A 20,794-nucleotide genomic window follows, 5' to 3' on the forward strand; every position below is an offset into this window, starting at 1 on the left:
AGGCGTTCAGCTACAAGCAACAGGATTCCCCAATGTGAACAAGGACTACTGAATACAATGAGTGTTTGCTTGCTGAGCATTTCTTGAGCTTTGAGCTACAAGCTACAAAACCCTCAGGTGTGAATGGGGCTGATACATAGACCTCATGGATTGAACACTTTACACATTTTAACCACTTCAAGTCTGGACACTTTCACCCCCTTCCTGCCCAGGGCAATTTTCAGCTTTCAGCGCTATCACACTTTGAATTACAGTTGCGCGGTCATGCAACACTGTACCCATATGAATTTTTTACCATTTTTTTGAGACAGATAAAGCTTTATTTTGGTGGTATTTATTCACCGCTGGGATTTTGTAAATGAAAAAGTCCAAAAATTTTGAAAAAAAAGTGTTTTTCTTATAAATTTTTGCAAATAAATAATCTTTCATCAAAAATCTTGGCCGAAATGTATTCCGTTATCTTTTTAGTAAAAAAAATATAAGCCAAATTAGTTTATAACCAAAAATTATAATTTTTAAACATTTTTTTTTACATTTTTATTTTATTTTTTAATACTATTATTTTTTTTTTACATACTGTCACCCTAGTAGTACAGTGTCACCATGGTGACACTGTATTACTTGTGGGGGGTGATGAAGATTTTTTTTTTTTTTTTACAGTGATTGCTTTTACACCCATATAGGATGTAAAAGCAATCATTTCTCTTTCTCTCTGTCTGCATTCTTGCAGCCATTGAGAAATACTGTGTGAGCTGTGATTGGTCACAGCTTGTCACATGGTACAAGGCTGTTGTGAATAGCCTTGTACCATGTGACCTCTGTGATCATTCACAGATTTCACACGTAGTAAGCAATGATGTCACAAGTGACATCTTGCTTACTACTCTGCATGTGATCACTGATTGGCCTATCAGTGCACACATGATCGGGACCTCGCACAGAGTTTCACTGTGTCCGGAGGACACAGCGGGCACCGGATCACGGTGCTGCGCGCTCCCAGGGAGCGCGCACAGCTAGAAATGGCGGGTGCCGTTTATGAACGGTAACCCGCCCCGGGAGTGCCACCATTCCTGCCATTTAAAAACAGCAGGCGGACGGCAAGTGGTTAAACAATTGATTCCTGATCTTCTTATCTGTCACTTTCTCTTGCAGTTCTCCTCGGTGTGTTGGTGGATGTGTCCAGTGGAATGATGAGTATTGAGGTGATCCCTCCGTATCCGGTCATCGGGAGATCTGTCACTCTGAGTGTTACTGGGATTACTGGGAGAATTGTGGTTATTATTTGGTATAAAGGATCGATCACAGGCAGAGAATATCAAATCCTTACATATATCCCTGGTGATAATCCAATAATTCCTGGACCTCTGTTCATCCGTGATAGGATGACAGCTTTCCCCAATGGATCTCTACAGATCTCCAACCTAAATATCTCTGATGAGGGAGGTTACATAGTGAAGATACAAACAGATAAACAAAGTGATACCAATGTACACCTGAAAATCTATGGTGAGTAATCCATCAGAAGATTGTCAGATTTCTCCAGAATGGACTCGTGTTTTCATGTAATAGTTTCGGGGGTTATAGCAGACATCGCCTTATTCCAGCATCAGCTCCATCCCTGCTGTTCAGGATCTTCGGTGTACAGCCAATCAGAGACTGCCGGCGCCACAGCCAGTCCAATGCCAAGTGATTTTTTCTTTTAAAGGGTCAGTGCATGTGTTACTCAGCATTAAGGGTGAAACCTGAGAACATTAAAAAAAAAAAAAAAGACAGGGGTTCTAGCAACCCCTTATTTAACCTAAAGTACCTCTCCAGCTCCATGTTTCTGTACGTCACTGGAGTTTGAGCCGTTATACCACGATGACGCTTGCAGCCACAGGCATCATCCCAGTACTATCTGTTAGAGCCAGCAGTCTGCTCTTTTGTAAAAGCGATCCTATTGGTTAACTAGCCGCTCGATCGCTATTACAAGCAGCAGGAGGGGACGTTCCCCCCCCCTTCCGCCCTTCCGCTGTTCGCTCGGGCTCTCCCATCCCTCCAGGAGACCCAAGCTATCAGCCGGTGCATTCACCGGCTGGCCGGACGTCCGAACGAACAAATCGATTTAGATCAGGATCTCCACTGTGGTAACCCGGAAGCAATGACCTGACGTCACTTCTGGTTTACCCGGATGTCAACAGCGCAATTTTAAAAAACTAAAATCATGGAGCTTGGTATTTTGAATGCTTTTAAGTGCAGAGGAGGGATCTGGGGTCTTTTTGATAAAAGAAAAATAACAAAGTGACTGTGTAAAAATAAAAACATTCAAATAAAATAAATAAATAAAAAATGTAATGCACCCCCCCCCCCATCGTTCCTTGCTCAGGCGAATAGTTTGGCGCCTATATATATATAGAGTGTATTTGAAAAAAAAATGTGTTTGAAACCTGCTGCGCAAATACCGTGTGACATAAACAACCACCATTTTATTCTCCAGGGTCTCTGCTGAAAATATATGTAATGTTTGGGGTTTCTAGGTAATTTTCTAGCAAAAGTAAAAAAAATAAAACTTTTTACAGGTAAATAAAAAAGTGTCAAAATAGGCCTGGTCTTGGAGTAAGACCCCCGTTACACTAAATGAGAATTGGCATGCGATTTTCATGCCATGTGACTTGCAAATCGCAGCCTATTGTCCACAATTAGAGCGGTCATAACGATTCGATTGGGTCAGAACCGCACCGATTTCTAAAGTAGTACATGTAATACTTTTGGTGTGATTTGCATAGAAATCTGTATCAGATGTCATGCAAATCGCACCTGAAATCGGCATGTCATCTGAGTTTGAAATCGTGCGACTTCACTGTAAGTCGCACAATATCAAAGTAGGATTTGATGTGACCGGGGGGGGGGGGGTTAAGATCGCATGCTTGTTTTTCATGTTTATTTTGCACCAAGTGCAGTTTTATATTTTTTGTTACAATTGTGTAGTTGAACCAGAAAGACCTTCCTGTAGTAGAACTGTTCCCATTTTTCTCCCCCTACAGACATGGTTGATAAACCTACAATCACAACTTCTTCCTCGCTTCCTAAAGAAAAGGATTCAGTCACCCTCACCTGTACCTCTACTAATGCAGAGAGAATATTATGGAGCAGGGTCCCCTCAGGAGCCCCTCTCCCTTCTGGGGCCACTCTATCTCAAGATAACAGGACTGTCTCCTTCTCCAGGATTCACCGTTCGGACTCCGGAGGTTATAGATGCCAGGCTAGTAACCCTGTCAGTACGGAGAACAGTGATCCCGTCACAATGACCGTGGCCTGTAAGTAGCCGGGACTGTCATGCTAACAGTAAAATACAAAGTATCCTGCCTGTAATCAAGCTTAGTATAGGGGAATGCTGAGCCAGAAACCCGTTTTTCCTGCTATTCATGGCTCTATTTGGGAGATTTACCCTCACTTGTGTCCCTGTTACCAATCCCCCCCCCCACCACCACCACCCTTCATGTCTGTTGAAACCACTGTCAGCAGGACAGGAATTGAAGACAAATCTCCCCAAGGCTCCATTCACACTTGTGCGACTTGTCATATGACTTAGAACACATAAAATTGCATGACAAGTTGCAGCCCATTTTTTCACTGGAAATCGTTTGGATGTATGCGACTTTAAATCACAGCGACTTTAAAAAGGTCCCTGCACTTCTTTGATGTGACTTTCATGTGACTTGAGTGCCATAGACTGCAATGTAAACTCTCAAAAGTCACATCTTAATGTTATCAATGCGACAGTTGTGCAACAGTCAAAGCCAAAGTCGCATCCGAGTTGCACCCATCCAAAGCTGCATCAAAATCGCAATGGAAATCGCACAACTTTGGAGTCGCACAAGTGTGAATGGATCCTAAGGCCTAAGACCTGACCAAGTGACAAGCAGGCAGAACACTCCACTCCTAAACAAAGTTGAGCTTCAAACATCCCAAAAATGTTTTTGTAAATAGAATGCTCTGTAGCCAAAGAATAGCCAAAGCCAAAGGTTGGAGGAGTCCAGTAGGTCCACCCACTACAGGAGGGGGCGGAGACAAGACCAGTCACCCTGCACAAGGTGTAGTGACCAGTCTTTATTATACAGATTCCTGTACAGAGGCATAATACAGGAGGTGCTTTATGCTAGATTTCTGCAACATTCTGGTAGAGATTTAACAGAATGGTTATTCGGCCAAAAGATCAGAAAGAGAGTAACTGTAAAGTGCAATTTACTAAACGGGGCAAAGTTAGGCAGCTTTTACACTGAGGCTGCTGAACAGAATACAGTATAAAATCCTAGAATAGAAAGTCATAGAAAAGAATAGAATACAAGAGAATAGAATGAACTATAAAATGCTAAAATAGAATAGAATGAAGTAGAATAGAAAAAATAGAATATATTTTATTAGAATAGAATGACTATAGCCATCTTTCGAATTTCAGAAGTTGGCTATGTTTGTTCTATTTTTCTCTATTCTTTTGTATTTTTTATTCTGTTTTCTTCTATTCTTTACAAAATAAAATAAGGAATGCGCTGTAAATCACTTAATTAGTGCACATATAACAAAAAGTCCATGTGTCAATTCCAAAAAAAGTCACTCTATAAATTTGGTGAAAAATAAAAATAAATATATTCGTGCTCATAATCCACCACCAGAAGAAATAAATAGACTCACCAGAGCTAAATGCTGATTAATTAAAACCAGCAAAAGTACTGTTGCTCTGGGAGCGATGGTAATAAATCCAGATTTTCAAAGCAGTACTCTATAGAGGAATGGAATATCCAAACTTGGGAGCAATACTCTGCAGCAGCAACATCAAGCCAGCATCTAGGAGCCTTTAATTAATCCTCTCCTCCATTCATGATCATGGAACCACACTCGCAATAGCATCAGATTGCAGATAACAAACGAATCCCACTCACCGCGGATACCTCCGCTACTACCAGGGAGCGTCCTGACGTCATGAACATCCAGGCTCCGCCCTACGCATTTAGTCACAAATGACGTCCTCATGGAGCGCGTGATGAAACGCGTAGGGGGGAGCCTGGATGTTCATGACGTCAGGATTCGTTTGTTATCTGCAATCTGATGCTATTGTTTATTGCTGATCATGCTGGTGTTGGCATGACACCTTGTTTGTGAGTTTTTTACTTACCTTTGAATAAATGTGATGATTTTAAAACATGCTGCACCATCATTCCTTTTCTTTATCCCCGAGTGTGGCTCCATGATTCTTCTGGTGGTGGATTATGAGTACGAATATATTTATTTTTATTTTTTCACCAAATTTATAGAGTGACTTTTTTTGGAATTAACACATGGACTTTTTGTTATTATATTTAATTTTATATATTTATATATAATTTTGGTAATTTGATTTTTTTTTTTTCATCCGGCGCTTTTCTTTCCTTTTTGATTGATTGTTCTATTCTTTATTCTATTCTATAAAGCAGCCTAAGTCATCCTCTTTTCCTTTTTTATACCTTACTGTACTTACTGCATTAAGTTTCCATTTCGAATTAGAATTCTTATCATTTCGAATCGACTTGAAAATAACCAACATACAAAAATAATCCGAATATAGGAAAACAACTCCAAAAATGAAAAATTTCAACATAACAAATTTGATGAAACATTACATTATTAACTTAAAAACAGATCCGGAGCACAACAAAACAAATTTTACGATTGTGCACATCTCTAGTGCTTGTTTAAAACCTCCCCTCCCCATTGAATTACATTGAAAATGCATCAAAACTGCATCAAAATGCTTCCATTAAAAACCAGTCCACCCAGTAAAACTGGAAATTTGTCCTGTTTATTGTGATCACAGGGAGTGAAATTATAGGCAGTGAAATCACAGAGAGTGAAATTACAGAGACTGAAATCACAGGGAGTGAAATCACAGGAGAGAAATCACAAAGAGTGAAATTACAGGGAGCAAAATCACAGGAAGCAAAATCACAGAGAGTGAAATCACAGAGAGTGAAATCACAGGGAGTGAAATCACAGAGAGTGAAATCACAGGGAGCGAAATCACCGAGAGTGAAATCACAGGGAGTGAAATCACAGAGAGTGAAATCACAAAGAGTGAAATCACAGGGAGCGAAATCACAGAGAGTGAAATCACAGAGAGCGAAATCACAGAGAGCGAAATAACAGGGAGTGAAATCACAGGGAGTGAAATCACAGGGAGTGAAATCACTGAGAGCGCAATCACAAAGAGTGAAAGACAATCCAAAATGTAGGGTTGTTACCAGAATGGTAATAGAGAGGGAATCTTTCAAATATCTTGGTATCATTTAGTCAGTTACTTTTTTCTCTTTAGCCCTTTTATTCTGATGTTGAATTTTGTGTTATTGCAGATGGCCCAGAAAACGTGAAAGTAAAATACAAGTCATCTTCAAAATCTCTCCTTTTATTAGAATGTTCTGCTGATTCTGTCCCACCAGCCACCTACCATTGGAGACTAAATGGGACAGATATAAAACAACAGCAGAGCCAGCTTCAGGTAGTTCCAGAGGAGGTTGAGAGTGAGGCCACTTACACATGTGTGGCCAGGAACTCAGTGACGCAGCTTACTGCCATGGACTCTGTATATGTGAATGTAACATTCGGTAGGTATAAGAATCATCTGCCATCAGAGCAGAATTCCATCACTAAGGCTCGGTTTCCATTAGTGCGACTCCAAAGTCCAGTGCGACTTTGATGTGCAAATTTTGATCATTGTGATGCAACTTTTACACTCTCTGGCACTCAAGTGACATCAAAGTATTGATGTAGTGAAGTTAATTCAGGAAGCTTTGTTGTTGAGTCTTTAAGTTGCATTGATTGGAAAGAGTGCCATTGAAATTAATGGGCTGCGACTTGTGATGCGACTTTATGTATCCAAAGTCACATAACCAGTTGTACAAGTGTGAATGGAGCACTGAACCTGTAAGTACAAAACATTGGTGTCTCTCAATATCTTTTTAATTTAGAAGTGTATTTTATATATCTGGTCCTAACCTAGCTTTAAGTCACACCGCTGCAATTTTAAATTGCATGATTTGTGTGCAATTTCAGGTGCGATTTCTGAAGACTTTATTACTAATTGTGAAGTTTTCCAACGACTTCTTGAAATTTGCAGTGTGATTTCCATTATATTCTATTCTATGAATGTGAAGTCGCAACAAAACTATAGAAAAAGTAATGCAAGAACTACATGTTAACACACCGACATTCATTAGATGCGATTTCAGGTGCGATTTCAATTTTGTAAATCGCACCGGCACTAAAGTGTATCTAAAGCCAAAACTATATCTTTTTATTTTGGAACGAGTGGTAAAGCTTCACAACATCAGTCTGGGTTATGTTGCTGTCTGTGTCCCCCGTTGCAGAGATTCGCTCTCTATTTGATCTGGTGACCATTGTCAATGGAAGTGGAAGGAAGCGGTAAAACCAAAATCTGAGTTGCTGCCAGAACAGGAATAGAGGGGAAATCTTCTAATGGTGACACCTATTCTGGGGACCTCACTTTGGAGAGATTCTCTCTCACTTCCTGTTGTGGCTACGGGACAAATAGTGAAAGGAAATCTCCCGCTTTTGGGAAATTAAAAAAAAACCTGACAGGGGGTTAATCACTTGCCTACCGGGCACTTTCACCCCCTTCCTGCCCAGGCCAATTTTCAGCTTTCAACACTGTTGCACGTTGAATGACAATTGTGTGGTCATGCAACACTGTACCCATATGCATTGTTTTGCATTTTTATCACACACAGATTTCTTTTGGTGGTATTTAATCACCACTGGGTGTTTTTATTTTTTGCACCATTAAAAAAAAAAGAGCAAAAATTTTGAAAAACAAAAGTTTTTCTTTGTTTCTATTATAAAATTTTGCAAACAGGTAATTTTTCTCCTTCAGTGATGTGCATTGATGAGGCTGCACTGATAGGCAACACTGATGGGAACTGATAGGCTGCACCGATGAGGCGGCACTGGTGGGCATTGATGAGGAGGCACTGATAGGCGGCATTGATGGGTGGCGCTGACTGACGGCATTACTGGGCACTGATGGAAGGCACTGCTGGGCACTGGTGGGTGGCACTACTGTGCACTGATCATCAGTACCCTGATGATCGGTGCAGATGTCCTCTGTGTCATTTGCAGTTATCAGCAGTACTTTCCTCATGCTGGGACAGAGTGAGGAAAGTGCTGCCAATAACCAGCAACTGTACTTACATTGTGATTTGCTGTGTCATTGGACACAGCTGATCACGTGGTAAAAGGCTGCTGTGATTGGCCTTTTACCTCCATAATGTCCTACAGACACAGTTATCACGTTTTTTTTTTTGCTAATCAAACGGAAAAAAGTTTTTTTGTTTCTGTTATAAAATGTAGCAAATAAGTAATTTTCTTTCTTCACTGATGTGCACTGATGAGGTGCCACTGATAAGCTGCAGTGATGGGCACTGATAGGCAGCACTGATCGGTACTGATAAACTGCACTGAAGGGGCTGCACTGATAATCAGTGCAAACAAAGTACTGACAGCCTTGACGGGTATCGGCTGTCCTTTATTTACATAGACACAGCGTGTGAGGAAAGGACTGTTAATAACCAGCAAGTCTGTTTACATGTGATCAGTTGTTTCCCCGCATGGTTTCCCGCACCACATTCCAAACACAATGCCCTTGTGATCTGCAGTGGGTGTCAGTGCACAGTTAACAACACAGCAAATGCAAGTTGCAATTGCAGTGCGTTTGTCCACACAAGATCAAATGGTACAAAAGTACCATGCGATCAGGTTGCAGTGCCTTTAAAAAAGTAGTCCATGTGGTACTTTTGGTGCGGTGCGACGCGACTGCAGCCCATTCAAAATGAATGAACTGAAATTGCACTGCACAATAGACATGCACACTCCGCTGTTGTTTGTTTCATTTAGTTTCAGATGCATTCATTCATTAAAGAATTTAGTTTCGTCATATTCATTATTTTGAACCAATCATTTTTCGGGATTCATTTTGTTTATTCTTTGGTAGATTCAAAACTCTTTTCAACTTTTTTCAGAAGATTGCTATACTTTTCGGGTGGATTCGATATTCAGGATTCAATATTTTTGGACGCCATTGAATGCATAATGCAAAATTTGTTGGGCCCAAATTTTTCAAACCTAAGAATTGCATTAGATTTCGGAACTGAATGACTGTGACAATTACAAATTCAATTTAAATCACAAATTCACTTGAATTTGAATGATTTATTTGTTATATTTATTATTGAACAAATTGGAAAATTGAATTAATTTCCCCATGGGCCAGAACTACTATCACATTATGTGGCGTCATCCGAATGAAGCAATAGCTTACATTATAACTTTTTTTTTTAATTCGTTGATGTTCATTACTATGTCCATTCAGAGATTCGTATTCCCCAAAAATCAGATTTTCAGCCAATAATTGATTATGAAATAATGTGCATGTCTACTGCACAGAACTGCATGTGAATCGCACAGGAATGAATGGACCTTACACTTTTTTCTTAAAAAAAAATAAAAAATTACCCGTTGCTGTAGTAATTGCTTAAAAAAAACATTAATAAGTGTTGAGCTTTGCTTTATTTTTCACTAAAATTCAATCTAAAGAATACATAAACACGATGTTTCATATTCCTGATAGGTCTCCCCCCCCCCACCTGTACAGCAATTCACTGGGAAAGTCAGTGCACTGCTGATTCTCCTCCCCTAGCTCTTATGCAGGTGAGAACAGAGGGTATCTGATCACTTATGGAAAAAAGGTATTTATAATGTTTTCATATCTATACACAAATGTTTTGCTTTTCGTTTCTATTTTAAACTGCATGGATTGTTTTACCTATGAGCTGGCTGAGCACAGCTAGAGAACTGACCACGGTGTACTCTCCTGCCTAGTGTGGTCAGATTTTAATAGGAAAGCAGAGGGACTGCCAGGAACACCAGGGATTTCACACAACAGAAGCAATACAGGAGTCTTTTTTTTTCACACAGGTACATGGTACAACAGGCACTTATCAGGAATATGAAATGTTGGGGTTACATACTCTTTAACTTTTATTAAGCAGCTAATCAGAAGCACTTAAAGTGAACCTGAGCTTTGCCCATGTAGGTTTACTTTAATACTCATATCCCCATGCACCATACACTAATCTTTTCTTTACTCCTCAATACCCTGTTTCTTTGCCCTTTGTGGCAAAAGCACAGATTAGCTTTAAATAATTATAGTTACAAAGTTTATATATATAATTTAAAAATATTTATTTTCATATAATATATATATAAAAAATTGCTTTATAATAATGGGTAACACGATCGCCTTAAAAAAAAGAATGAGTTGTAGGGTTGCTTAGTGAAGCACAACAGTAAATTCCTCTCTGCAGTCTCAGGAGAAGATATAGATAAAGTTCATTAACATAAAACTAAAACACTGTAAAGCTCAACATAGTAATGATACACACAGTATACATTTCATTTTCACCTTGGTAGTAGATTATCGTATTTTTGTACTATGGCCCGTATCTTTGATAGTCTTCTCCCTGCATCCCTTTGTCTTATCTGCAAAGAAATGTTTCCCTTCAAGTAGGATGCTGTCCACTCATTATAAATTCAGTATTGACATGGCCATCCATCAGTGGTTTCTTTCTGTAGTCCATGTGACCAAAAAAGATCCCTCACCAGCTTGTCTCCTGACTCGATGAGAAGACACCTTACATTTCCTGAATGACTGGGTTTTGTGGATCCATCTGCCCACTTAATGCCAAATTCAAAATCCTCTATAACGGTAGAGGCACCAACAGGCGATAACTTATGGTGACCTATGTCCAGTGGCGGCGGCAGACATCGTGATTGATGTTGGATCTACTTTGGGGGACATTCTTTTATTAAAGGACTAGTTAAAGAATGACTCCTTTCTTTTTTTCACATTACAGCTTTTTTTTGGGAATGGGTAGCGGTACTATGTACCCAGGGGCAGACTGACCATTCGAGCACTTGGGCACTGCCCAATGGCCCGGGTTCAGTAGAGGGCCCCATGAAATGCCCCTGGTAACTTTTTGATAGGCTTTTTTGAGTGTGGGCAAGGACACAGGGGCCCCATGATCCCCTATTGCCCGGGGGCCCCAAGAGTTGTCAGTCTGCACCTGTATGTACCCCATACTCATTCACATGGGGGGGCAGGATCTGAGGGCCCCCTTGCTAAAGAGGGCTTCCAGATTCCAATAAGCCCCCTGCCCACAGACCCCCACAACCACAGCCCAGTGTTGTGGGGAAGAGGCCCTTGTCCCCATCAACATGGGGACAAGGTGCTTTGGTGGGGAGGAGCTCCCCCTACCCAAAGCACCCCCCCCCCATGTTGAGGGCATGTGGCCTGGTATGGTTCAGGAGGGGGGCACTCGCTCGCCCACCCCCTTTCCTGACCTGCTGGGCAGCATGCTCGGATAACGGTCTGGTAAGCATTTTGGGGGGAACCCCACGCCATTTTTTCTTCAAATTTTGGTGTGGAGCTTCCCCTCAAAATCCATATCAGACCCGAAGGGCTTTTTTTATTATTTTTTAATTGCCGGCAATTCTTTCTTTTACATTCAGTTGTCAGTGGGAATCCTGCTGACAGCTGAAGCATTAATGCATGCTTTTCACTACTAAAATACCGCATGACTTGACAAAATAACTCATGCGGTATTTTAGTAGCCTTTTTTAGTAAATTTACTATTTTTCAGTGCATTCTGGTCATTTGGAAGGTCTCCTGAGGTTATCTTTTAAAAACGCTTCTAATGCTAAACGTCCCGTGTACATTAAGCCTTAAACTTTCATACCTCTGCAGTTCCTTTGGAACCTTCTACACTCAATACAGGGTGGAACATGTAACATACAGTATTTCAACAACCTCCTACCTTTACTACCTCCTTTCCCCCCGATCCTCCTTCCCCCATGACATCTTCTCCTCTTACCTACTTTCAATTTTTTAAAAGAGCACAGCTGTGTAGCGCTCCACCAGCACAGTTCATTCATTCATTTATTCATTCATTTGTCACTCTCAGTTTCTTGTGAATGAATAAACTGCAAGTACCTTCTTCTACTATTGCAGATGGACTTGAGTTTCAGAGGACTGTGTATAGAGGTAAGGGCTGGAAGCCAGAGGATATATCTGCAGGAGCCCACATTGCACCCATGATCTACTGATCACAAGTGCAATGCTTTCCAGGCTCAATATTTTCTGCAAAAATATGTGCTTTATTATTCTTTCCATAAAGGTGAACTTATCCATTAAGAATTTGGGTTTAAAAACACTTTATAAATTTTTGTTTTGTTCAATGAAAATTGTTTTTGTTCATTTACTTTCAGGTGCTTTGATAACATTCTAATTCTCCATTTTCTCTTGTAATTTCCCTCTATCTGACCTTTTTTGTCCTCCAGCTTCAACACTATGTCAGACCTCTGGAAGTGGACTTGGCGGTGGGGAGATTGCTGGAATTGTCATCGGCACAGTGTTTGGGATATTCCTACTTGAAGTCATTGTGTACTTTGTTCTAAAGGCAAAAAGAAGTACAGTATAGTATTCTTCTTCCTGTGTTCGAGTAAACTTCATCATAATATATCGTTTAAACCGTATTTTTGATCAGATCAGCATTACAAAAAATGTAAAACACTTTAATAAGTACATATAGAAAACTAAGTAATTGATCAGATATTCTAGTGAAGGAGTTCTACAGGATATTCAGGTCAAATCTGAGTTTGACCATAGCTGCCATGTAGAGCAAAACACACAATTTTATTGGATTAACAACATGTGTCTTTTTTTCGTATTATTATTATTTTAGATTAGATCACCCATAGGTTTACGGCCACCCACATAAAATTGAGTAGGCCCCCTTATGCTGCCAAATGAGCCCTATCAACACATGAACCCTCCTAGAGCTCTGAAGGTATGCTGTAGTATCTGACACCAAGCAGTCAATAGCAGATTCTTTACGTTCTGTAAGTTGAGAGGTGGGGCCTCCATGGATCAGACTTGTTTTTCCAGCACATCCCGCAGATGCACAATTGGATTGAGATCTAGAGAATTTGGAGGTCAAGTACACACCAAAAACTCGTTGTGTTACTCAAACCATTCTTGAACATTTGCTTTGGGTGTCATTTTTTTCTGACCCCTCCCCCCGGCAGAAATGACACAGGAGGTGGCAGTGCACACAGGAGCCAATATCTGCAGGGCACACACAGCCAGGTCAGAGCCGGTAGAGAGGAGGAGCCGAGTGGCTGGACGAGGAAGGAGGCTCCACTGATCAGACTTCTGGCAGGATACGTTATCCTGCTGAAAGAGGCCACTGCCACTAGGGAATACAGCTTCCATGAAGGGGTGTGCTTGGTCAGGAACAATGTTTAGGTAGGTGGTACATGTCAAGTAACATCCACATGAATATCAGAACCAAAGTTTTCCCAGCAGAACATTGCCCAAACCATCACACTGCCTCCACTGGCTTGCCTTCTTCCCATTCTGCATCCTGGTGGCATCTCTTCCCCAGGTAAACACCGTACAGTACATGCACCCAGCCATCCACATGATGTAAAAGAAAACATGATTCATCAGACCAGGCCACTTTCTTCCATTGCTCCGTGGTCCAGTTCTGATGCTCACATGACTATTGTAGGCACTTTTGGCTGTGGACACGGGTCAGCATGGACACCCTGACCGGTCTGCAGTTAGATAGCCCCATACACAGCAAACTGCGATGCCCAGTCTTTCTGCTTTTAACACATCAGCTTTAGGGACAACATGTTTACTTGCTAGTTGCTACCTAATATATCCACCGAGTTTCAGATGACACGGTAATTAAATAATAAATGCTATTCACTTAACTTGTCAGTGGTCATAACGTTTTGGCTGTTCGGTGTGTATATATATATATATAAATCCAAAAGATAAGGCAGCATTGACAGAACCTCAAAGGTGACCACTCAATGATTTTATATTTAACATTTTAAAGAAGCACAAGGTCCTCTTCCTCAGATCCTTCTTTGGTCTTTAGCATGTGTTTCATCCTAACATCCAATCAAACCTTCATCACTGATTGTCAGCCTTTCAAGTCTGGTGAGTGCCGCCTTATAGTTTGGATGATATGTACTTTGTACACGCTTTGCTGGGCACCCATTTCTCATGCAGTGGCAGCCATTGGATTGTATACGTAATGTTATCTTATGGATTTGATCATAAGATTTTATTATATGATCTTATTAATTGTATTTTGTACTATTCATCTTATTTTTAATTTTATCTCATTGTGTTTTTAAAACAATTCTTTTACACCACATTGTACCTTCTTTTTAGAGGCTCCAACAAGTAGCTTGGTGTATGAGAATGAACATGTTTCTGAACAAAACTATGAAAGGACTTTGCCAGGAATTCAGGTAATAGAAGACAAAAAAAAATTTATATATATATATATATATACACAGTATCTCACAGAAGTGAGTACACCCCTCACATTTTTATAAATATTTGATTCTATCTTTTAATGTGACAACACTGAAGAAATGACACTTTGCTACAATGTAAAGCAGTGTGTGTACAGCTTGTATAACATGTACATTTGCTGTCCCCTCAAAATAACTAAATATCTAAATAACTAAAGCATTACAAAAACTCACAGCATGACAATTTTGCAAAAGCAGTAAAAGAGGAATAAACAACAGAACGCGTATCTCTTATTACAATACTTCCTATGAATACATGAAAGGGCTGATTAGAGTAAGGGAACTAAAATCGTATGCTCCAGTTCCTATAATAAACCCCCATGAGAATCAAAGAGATTCATTTACTCTGTATGTAGAATCCATGGGGTGAAGGGGCAGAGGAGCTTTTCAGTACCAGCAGTATTAGTCCACCTTAATTGCTTTATTTGGTAATCTGATTATACTGGAACGTGTCTGTTTGTGGTACTGGAACACACCTAGGGGCTCTTTCCTGCACCTTTCATGTAGTAAAGAAATGCCAGTATTAGATGATGGAAGTGTGTAATGATAGTAGTAGTGATATCGCCACTAAATGTATGACTTCCAGCTGCAACTGGAGGTTCCGTCTCCTGGTTAAGTGGACACTGTATTTAGTTTGCCTATATGTTGAAATGTCAAAATTCAGTCTAATTTGGTCCAAATCTGAAAGCTCATCCCTAGTGATCATATTAGGTGTAAAGGACTCCTTTACCTGGTTATCATGGCAGATAGTATCTATGTGCATTCACCAAACAGGGATGCCAAAGAAACCAATATCCATTATTGCCAGGCTTGTGTTTGAAATGGGGACAGTTTTTGGGCCACCTTCATGCTTAGTGATAAATGGCAAATAGTTGCTATAAGAATACCAGGCCATACACTTGGAGGGTCTATTTATAAAACATTCATTGAATAAATGTCTGAAGTATCTGTGCATGCTGAACAAAATGTCCTGTAATTGTTGTAAGAAATGAATGCCTGTATCTTCAGCTGCATCTTGTGGCCAAAATTTGGCTAAGTCCTCTGATTGAGATGTTTCAGAAAATTACACTGCATTTTGGGCACTGGATGGAACTGAAGAAACAGGCATTAATCCTTTACAAAGATGCAGTGCAAATGCTTCTGACATTTGTGCAACAAATGTTTTACAGGGCGCAGGGGTGATGGGCTGATATCCTTAATAAAAAAAAAAGTTGCAGAGGATTGGGAAAAAAAAGTCTCCAGCCTAGTTCATTGGTAGACATGTGCATTTTGTTTCATTTCAATTCGTTTTTCGGATTCAGAAATTCGGATGTATATAAATCTCCCTATGGATGTAGTAACCAATGTAAATGAATCAAAAGAAAAAGATATAATGAAATGAATGAATGCATTTTTTTCATTCAGATGACATCACATGATGCGATAGTAGTTTGGGCCCATGGGGAAATTAATTCAATTTTCAAATTTGTTAAATAATTCAGATTCGGGTAACGAATGGATCTGAAATTCATTCCATTCGTCAATTTGGATGCACATGGTGCTAGTTGATATTGTCCAATCATGCTTTTTCTTTTGGGTTGGTTTGGGTTGAACTATTGAATCCTTCTAATTCGAATCCTTCCGATTTGATAATAGATTGAATATATAGCAATCTTCTGGAATAGCTGCAAAATTTTTCGAAACTTCACCCCAGACCAACAAATGTACGAAGGGAAGGCCAAAAATACAAAACATATTCCAAAAACTGTCTCAACATAACGAATATGACAAAACAAAATTCTTCAAAGAATGAATGAAATGAAACAAAATAAATAATTCCAGCGTGCACACGTCTATTCATTGGTTCATTCATTTCTAGTAATAAATAAGACTTTATTACCGGTAAGATTTGTTATTTGTTTTATAATATAATATATGTGTAATAATGTATCATATTTAATATATGTGTCTTTTATATGCAGGAGAAAGTAAGTCAAGCTTCTCACTATGAGGTAAGTATTATTATACATATTTGAACTGTGAATAGGAATCTGTATGCTGGGTATTTGCACTGAAATGGGTTTCCGACTGTTATCACAGTTGTTGGTGTCCTGGCTATACTGCGTTGTCAGTAGGATGCTGTACTGGGAAATCTAATGGTAACAACTTCCATATGAGAAAGATGCAGAATATCTATAATTTCCATATACCTAAAGTCCCAGCCCTATAATTATATTCCAGCTCAGATGACTTACTTTCTTTCCACAAATAGGAACTAGCATTCGAGGACAAATCCATATACAGCATCATGAAGCCTGCTGCTGGAAAATACTGAAGGTAACAAGACGTTCATGTACACCTTTTAATCTGTGCAGATATTGCATTTCAATCTCTCCCTCCCATGACCATTTCCCCCTTAATATCCCTAACCCTGTCACTTCTGGGTCCATTTTTTTTACGTTTTACACAACCATACTAAAATGCACATTTGTTTTACATGAAATTGCACCTAAAAGCTTAACATATTATATATTTTCTGAAAGCAGACCCTGTAGAATAAAATGGTGGTGGATGCAACATTTTGAAAGTGTTACTAAACCTACAACAGTAAAATCAGTCTGTATATGCAGTAAAGCATGCATTTTAAACTCACAGTGGAACCTAAGGGGTTAATCCTCTGCATTGTGCAAAAAGGCCATTAGATCCTTTCTTCTCTGTTCCTCCCCTTTTGCAAGCACCTACCTCTTATCTCCTGATAAGACAGACTGAACCGTAGGCATTTTTCACATGTTCAGTTTGGTGTGTATTGCTGGAGAGTTTTTTTTTGTTTTCTTGGGAGATTGCATGTGGTTGCAGCATTGCATGACTGCGCAATTGTCAGTTAAAGTAACGCAGCGCCGTAACGCGAAAAATGGCCTGGGCAGGAAGGGGGGGAAATGGTTAATTAGCTTCTTCCTCAGTCAGAGTGGCCGCGGTTTGACAACTCTGAAGCCAAAGATTCTCAGAGCTGAGCATTTCCGGGTTCACACTACCCAGGGAGATCAGTAAAGAGATATCTAAAGCCATTTTTTTTGTTCGTTGATAGAGCAGGGAAGGGTCACAGCCCCTGTTAGTTTGTTTTATATTTTTATATAACGCCATTCACTTTTGTCTGCACAATATTTTTTAATGTTTGCATATCACTTTTTGTCTTTAGGTTTCCCTTCAGCATTTCTGGGATGCAACGTACTCACATAATGCATACGATCCTCAATCAGCAAGAAGACAGCCTTTCCACCGTGAAACTTTCCCTGCATCATTAAACTTTTCTCAGCCTGAAAAATCTCTACAAATTGTTTAATGCAGTCCAAACCTGGCCATACAGTATTCAGTGTTTTCTATAAATACAGACCAGATCTGGCCATACACTACTAACTGTTTGTAAATATATAATACTGATATAGTGTAGCAGTCAATGAATGAGGCCGCAGGCAAGTTCTTTGTTGGTAATGTAAATGCCACTGAAAAAAATCAGTGACCAAATAAGAAAAATGTTATTTCCCCCAAAGAAAATGAAACAGGCAGAATTTTTGTTTAGCTGTTACCTTGCTGTGCTGGGTGGTGGATTCAAACATATTCAAAAACATACTAATGGTTTGCTGAGCTTCTACCTAGGAGTTGGTCTTGGAATAAGTTAATGACTGTTGTAGGGGCATTAGATTGTAGGCTCCTTCAGAAATACATATGACTTTCATTGTGCACGTTATAATGCTCAGCAGAATATAATGAGGTATGCTTCTGATGAAGTCAAGAGACTTCATCAGAGGAGTCAAGAGACTTCATCAGAGGAGTCAGGAGACTTCATCAGAGGAGTCAGGAGACTTCATCAGAAGAGTCAGGAGACTTCATCAGAAGAGTCAGGAGACTTCATCAGAAGAGTCAGGAGACTTCATCAGAGGAGTCAGGAGAAACATCAGGGGAGTCAGGAGAAGCATCAGAGGAGTCAGGAGAAACATCAGAGGAGTCAGGAATAAGTAATGAAGGGGTTAGGAGTACATATTGCACCAAATGTAGGAATGTATAGAATGCAGGGGTCAGGAGTGTATAACACACAAAGTGCAGGAGTCAGGAGTGTGTAACTCACTGAGTGCAGGGGTAAGAACCCTAGAAAGCTCTGCAGGTATATGAGGTAAGCATCTTTGGGGCAGGGAGTAAAGGTACAATATCTAAAGTGCTACCTAAGTTGTTGGTGCTATATAAACAAATGAGCACCTTCTTGCCATTTCTGTTTGTGTGAAATGCCATACATATTGTGTAATGAGTGTAGTGCACCCCTGAAAGAGCCACTGTTGAACTTAGTCCTATTCTCTCAGTAAAAGCATGCAAAGCCAGGCACACAGCATTTTCTTCTCTCTTCCACTGGCTCAAGGGAACAGTTTAGGGGTGTCATTTTAGAGTTTTATTGGAACATTGAACTTGGATGGGGATGAGGGGGAGCATGGAATACCCCCCAAAACCGAAGAACTGAACACACTTGAGGACTCCTTGGCTATCTTGATGAACTGCTGAAGAAGAAATTTTCCACAGAATCTCTAATACTGGTGATGACTCGTAGAATCCTCGCAGAGACTAAAAGCTGCACACTGACTCTCCAGCACATGGACTATCTACTCAAGCAACCACGTGATCATCAGTTGCCTCCTTCCGATATTCACCAAGCTTTTCACAGTGAGGGAGACGCAGGCTCACAGCAGCATAAGACAGTTGGACACACTCTTACCCCCAACTTCCTCCTGGCTCTCTCCTGATCAAATTGATTTCAGGACTTACATGTTTATTTTTCCCTTTTTACACATTATTGTCCATATTTTGGCAGGACATCTGCTCTCAGGCATGTGAGCATTTTTTGCACATACTCAAGAGATGTTGTTTCCCTGCCTTAAGTAGGAGCGTTTATCTATATTTAGTATTTGCTAAGCTGTAGTCAACCTGAGTTGAATTAATAGTTCATCTTTCTGTTATCTCTTCTGGGCTTCCAGCGCATTACAGTCAGGAGCTGCATTCACAGAATCTGGGTTTGCTTGAAGGTCCTCTATGTGTAGGAATACAAGTATCCTTTCCTGGAGTCTGCCGAACCCATAGGTGTCCTGTGCACTAATCCTCTCTCCTTGGAGTGTTGAGTCAATAAACTTCATTTCTTGCATCTAAAAGTGGCTGGTGCTCCACTATTGCCAAGGACTGGACCCTGAGGTGAAATGTGACCAACCCTCCCTCTGAGTTATCTAACAAGCTTTGGAGGTCAGAGGGGTGTGACATCCTGAAAATAGAACATATTTTGATCCTTCCTTTTTCTCATGTATTGCACATAGCTTTATATTTCTTATTTTTAGGTCTTGATTTTGTTCTGACAAAGTGTTAACAATAACTAAAACATATAAAAACAGAATCTGTCAGTTTCTTTATTTATTATAAGTTGTGATGAGCAAACTGGCCTGGGTTTGGCTTGCTGAAGATTGGTCTATACTAAACTCTAGGAGTAAATGGCAGTGAAATACAAGGAATTTGGGCTTGTTTTTCTTGGTGAAGTTTACTTTTTATCTTACTTTCACCAGTGATACGGGTCTTATTTTCATCTCACTGATACTAATAATGTAGAGTTTTTTTCCCTTCCACTGACACAAACAATGGAATTTATTTTAGCTCACTGACACCAATGAATGCGCATATTTTCCTTCCTTTGTCACCAGTAATTGGCCTAATTTTAACCCACTGACACCAACAAAGGGGCTTAGTCTTGCTTATTTTGAACAATGATATGAAGGATTATTTTCCTCCGTGGTCATCAAAAATGAGGCTTAGTTTATTACACTGACAACAACAATGTGCGGATTATTTTTCCATCCGTGTCACCAATGATGGTGCTTATTTTTTCCACTAACACCAATAAAATAGGGCTCATTTTCCCCCATTGATGCCACTGCAATATGCAGCTTATATTTCTCCCACAAACAATGGAATTTAATTTATCTCACTGGCAACAATGATGGTGCTTATTTCCCTCCCACTATCACCAGCAGTGGGGTTTATTTTATCTCACTGCCTCCAACAACATGGCTTATTTTACACTGCTCAAAAAAATTAAAGGAACACTTTGAAAACACATCAGATCTCAATGGGGAAAAATCTCCTGCTGGATATCTATACTGATATGGACTGGGTGATGTGTTAGTAATGTAAGGATGCCCCATCGTGTAATGGAAATGACAATTATCAACCTACAGAGGACTGAATTCAATGACACCCCGAAAATCAAAGTGAAAAAATGATGCAGTAGGCTAGTCCATTTTGCTGAAATTTCATT

At 39.9% G+C, this 20,794-nt stretch overlaps 1 protein-coding gene across 1 annotated transcript; it reads left to right on the plus strand.

Annotated features, from left to right (window-relative positions):
* The first annotated feature begins 1,155 nt into the window (after positions 1 to 1,155).
* LOC149443901 (cell adhesion molecule CEACAM8-like) lies at positions 1,156 to 19,879 on the plus strand. The gene is made up of 8 exons (XM_089655224.1): positions 1,156 to 1,506; positions 3,024 to 3,296; positions 6,363 to 6,614; positions 12,421 to 12,549; positions 14,330 to 14,409; positions 16,437 to 16,466; positions 16,727 to 16,791; positions 17,651 to 19,879. The coding sequence occupies exons 1-7, from the start codon at positions 1,188 to 1,190 to the stop codon at positions 16,787 to 16,789; spliced, it is 1,146 nt and encodes a 381-aa protein (XP_089511350.1). The 5' UTR covers positions 1,156 to 1,187; the 3' UTR covers positions 16,790 to 16,791; positions 17,651 to 19,879.
* The last annotated feature ends 915 nt before the right edge of the window (positions 19,880 to 20,794 follow it).

This window comes from Staurois parvus, unplaced genomic scaffold, assembly GCF_062004578.1.
Source record: "Staurois parvus isolate SC_StPar_1 unplaced genomic scaffold, SC_StPar_1.0 ptg000827l, whole genome shotgun sequence".
Classification (NCBI taxonomy): domain Eukaryota; kingdom Metazoa; phylum Chordata; class Amphibia; order Anura; family Ranidae; genus Staurois; species Staurois parvus.

Coding starts and splice junctions, on each gene's coding strand:
- LOC149443901 (XM_089655224.1), top strand. CDS start 1,188: ATGATGAGTATTGAGGTGATCCCTCCGTATCCGGTCATCGGGAGATCT. Junction 3,297..6,362: donor CGTCACAATGACCGTGGCCT/GTAAGTAGCCGG, acceptor GTGTTATTGCAG/ATGGCCCAGAAAACGTGAAA. Junction 14,410..16,436: donor GGACTTTGCCAGGAATTCAG/GTAATAGAAGAC, acceptor TTTTATATGCAG/GAGAAAGTAAGTCAAGCTTC.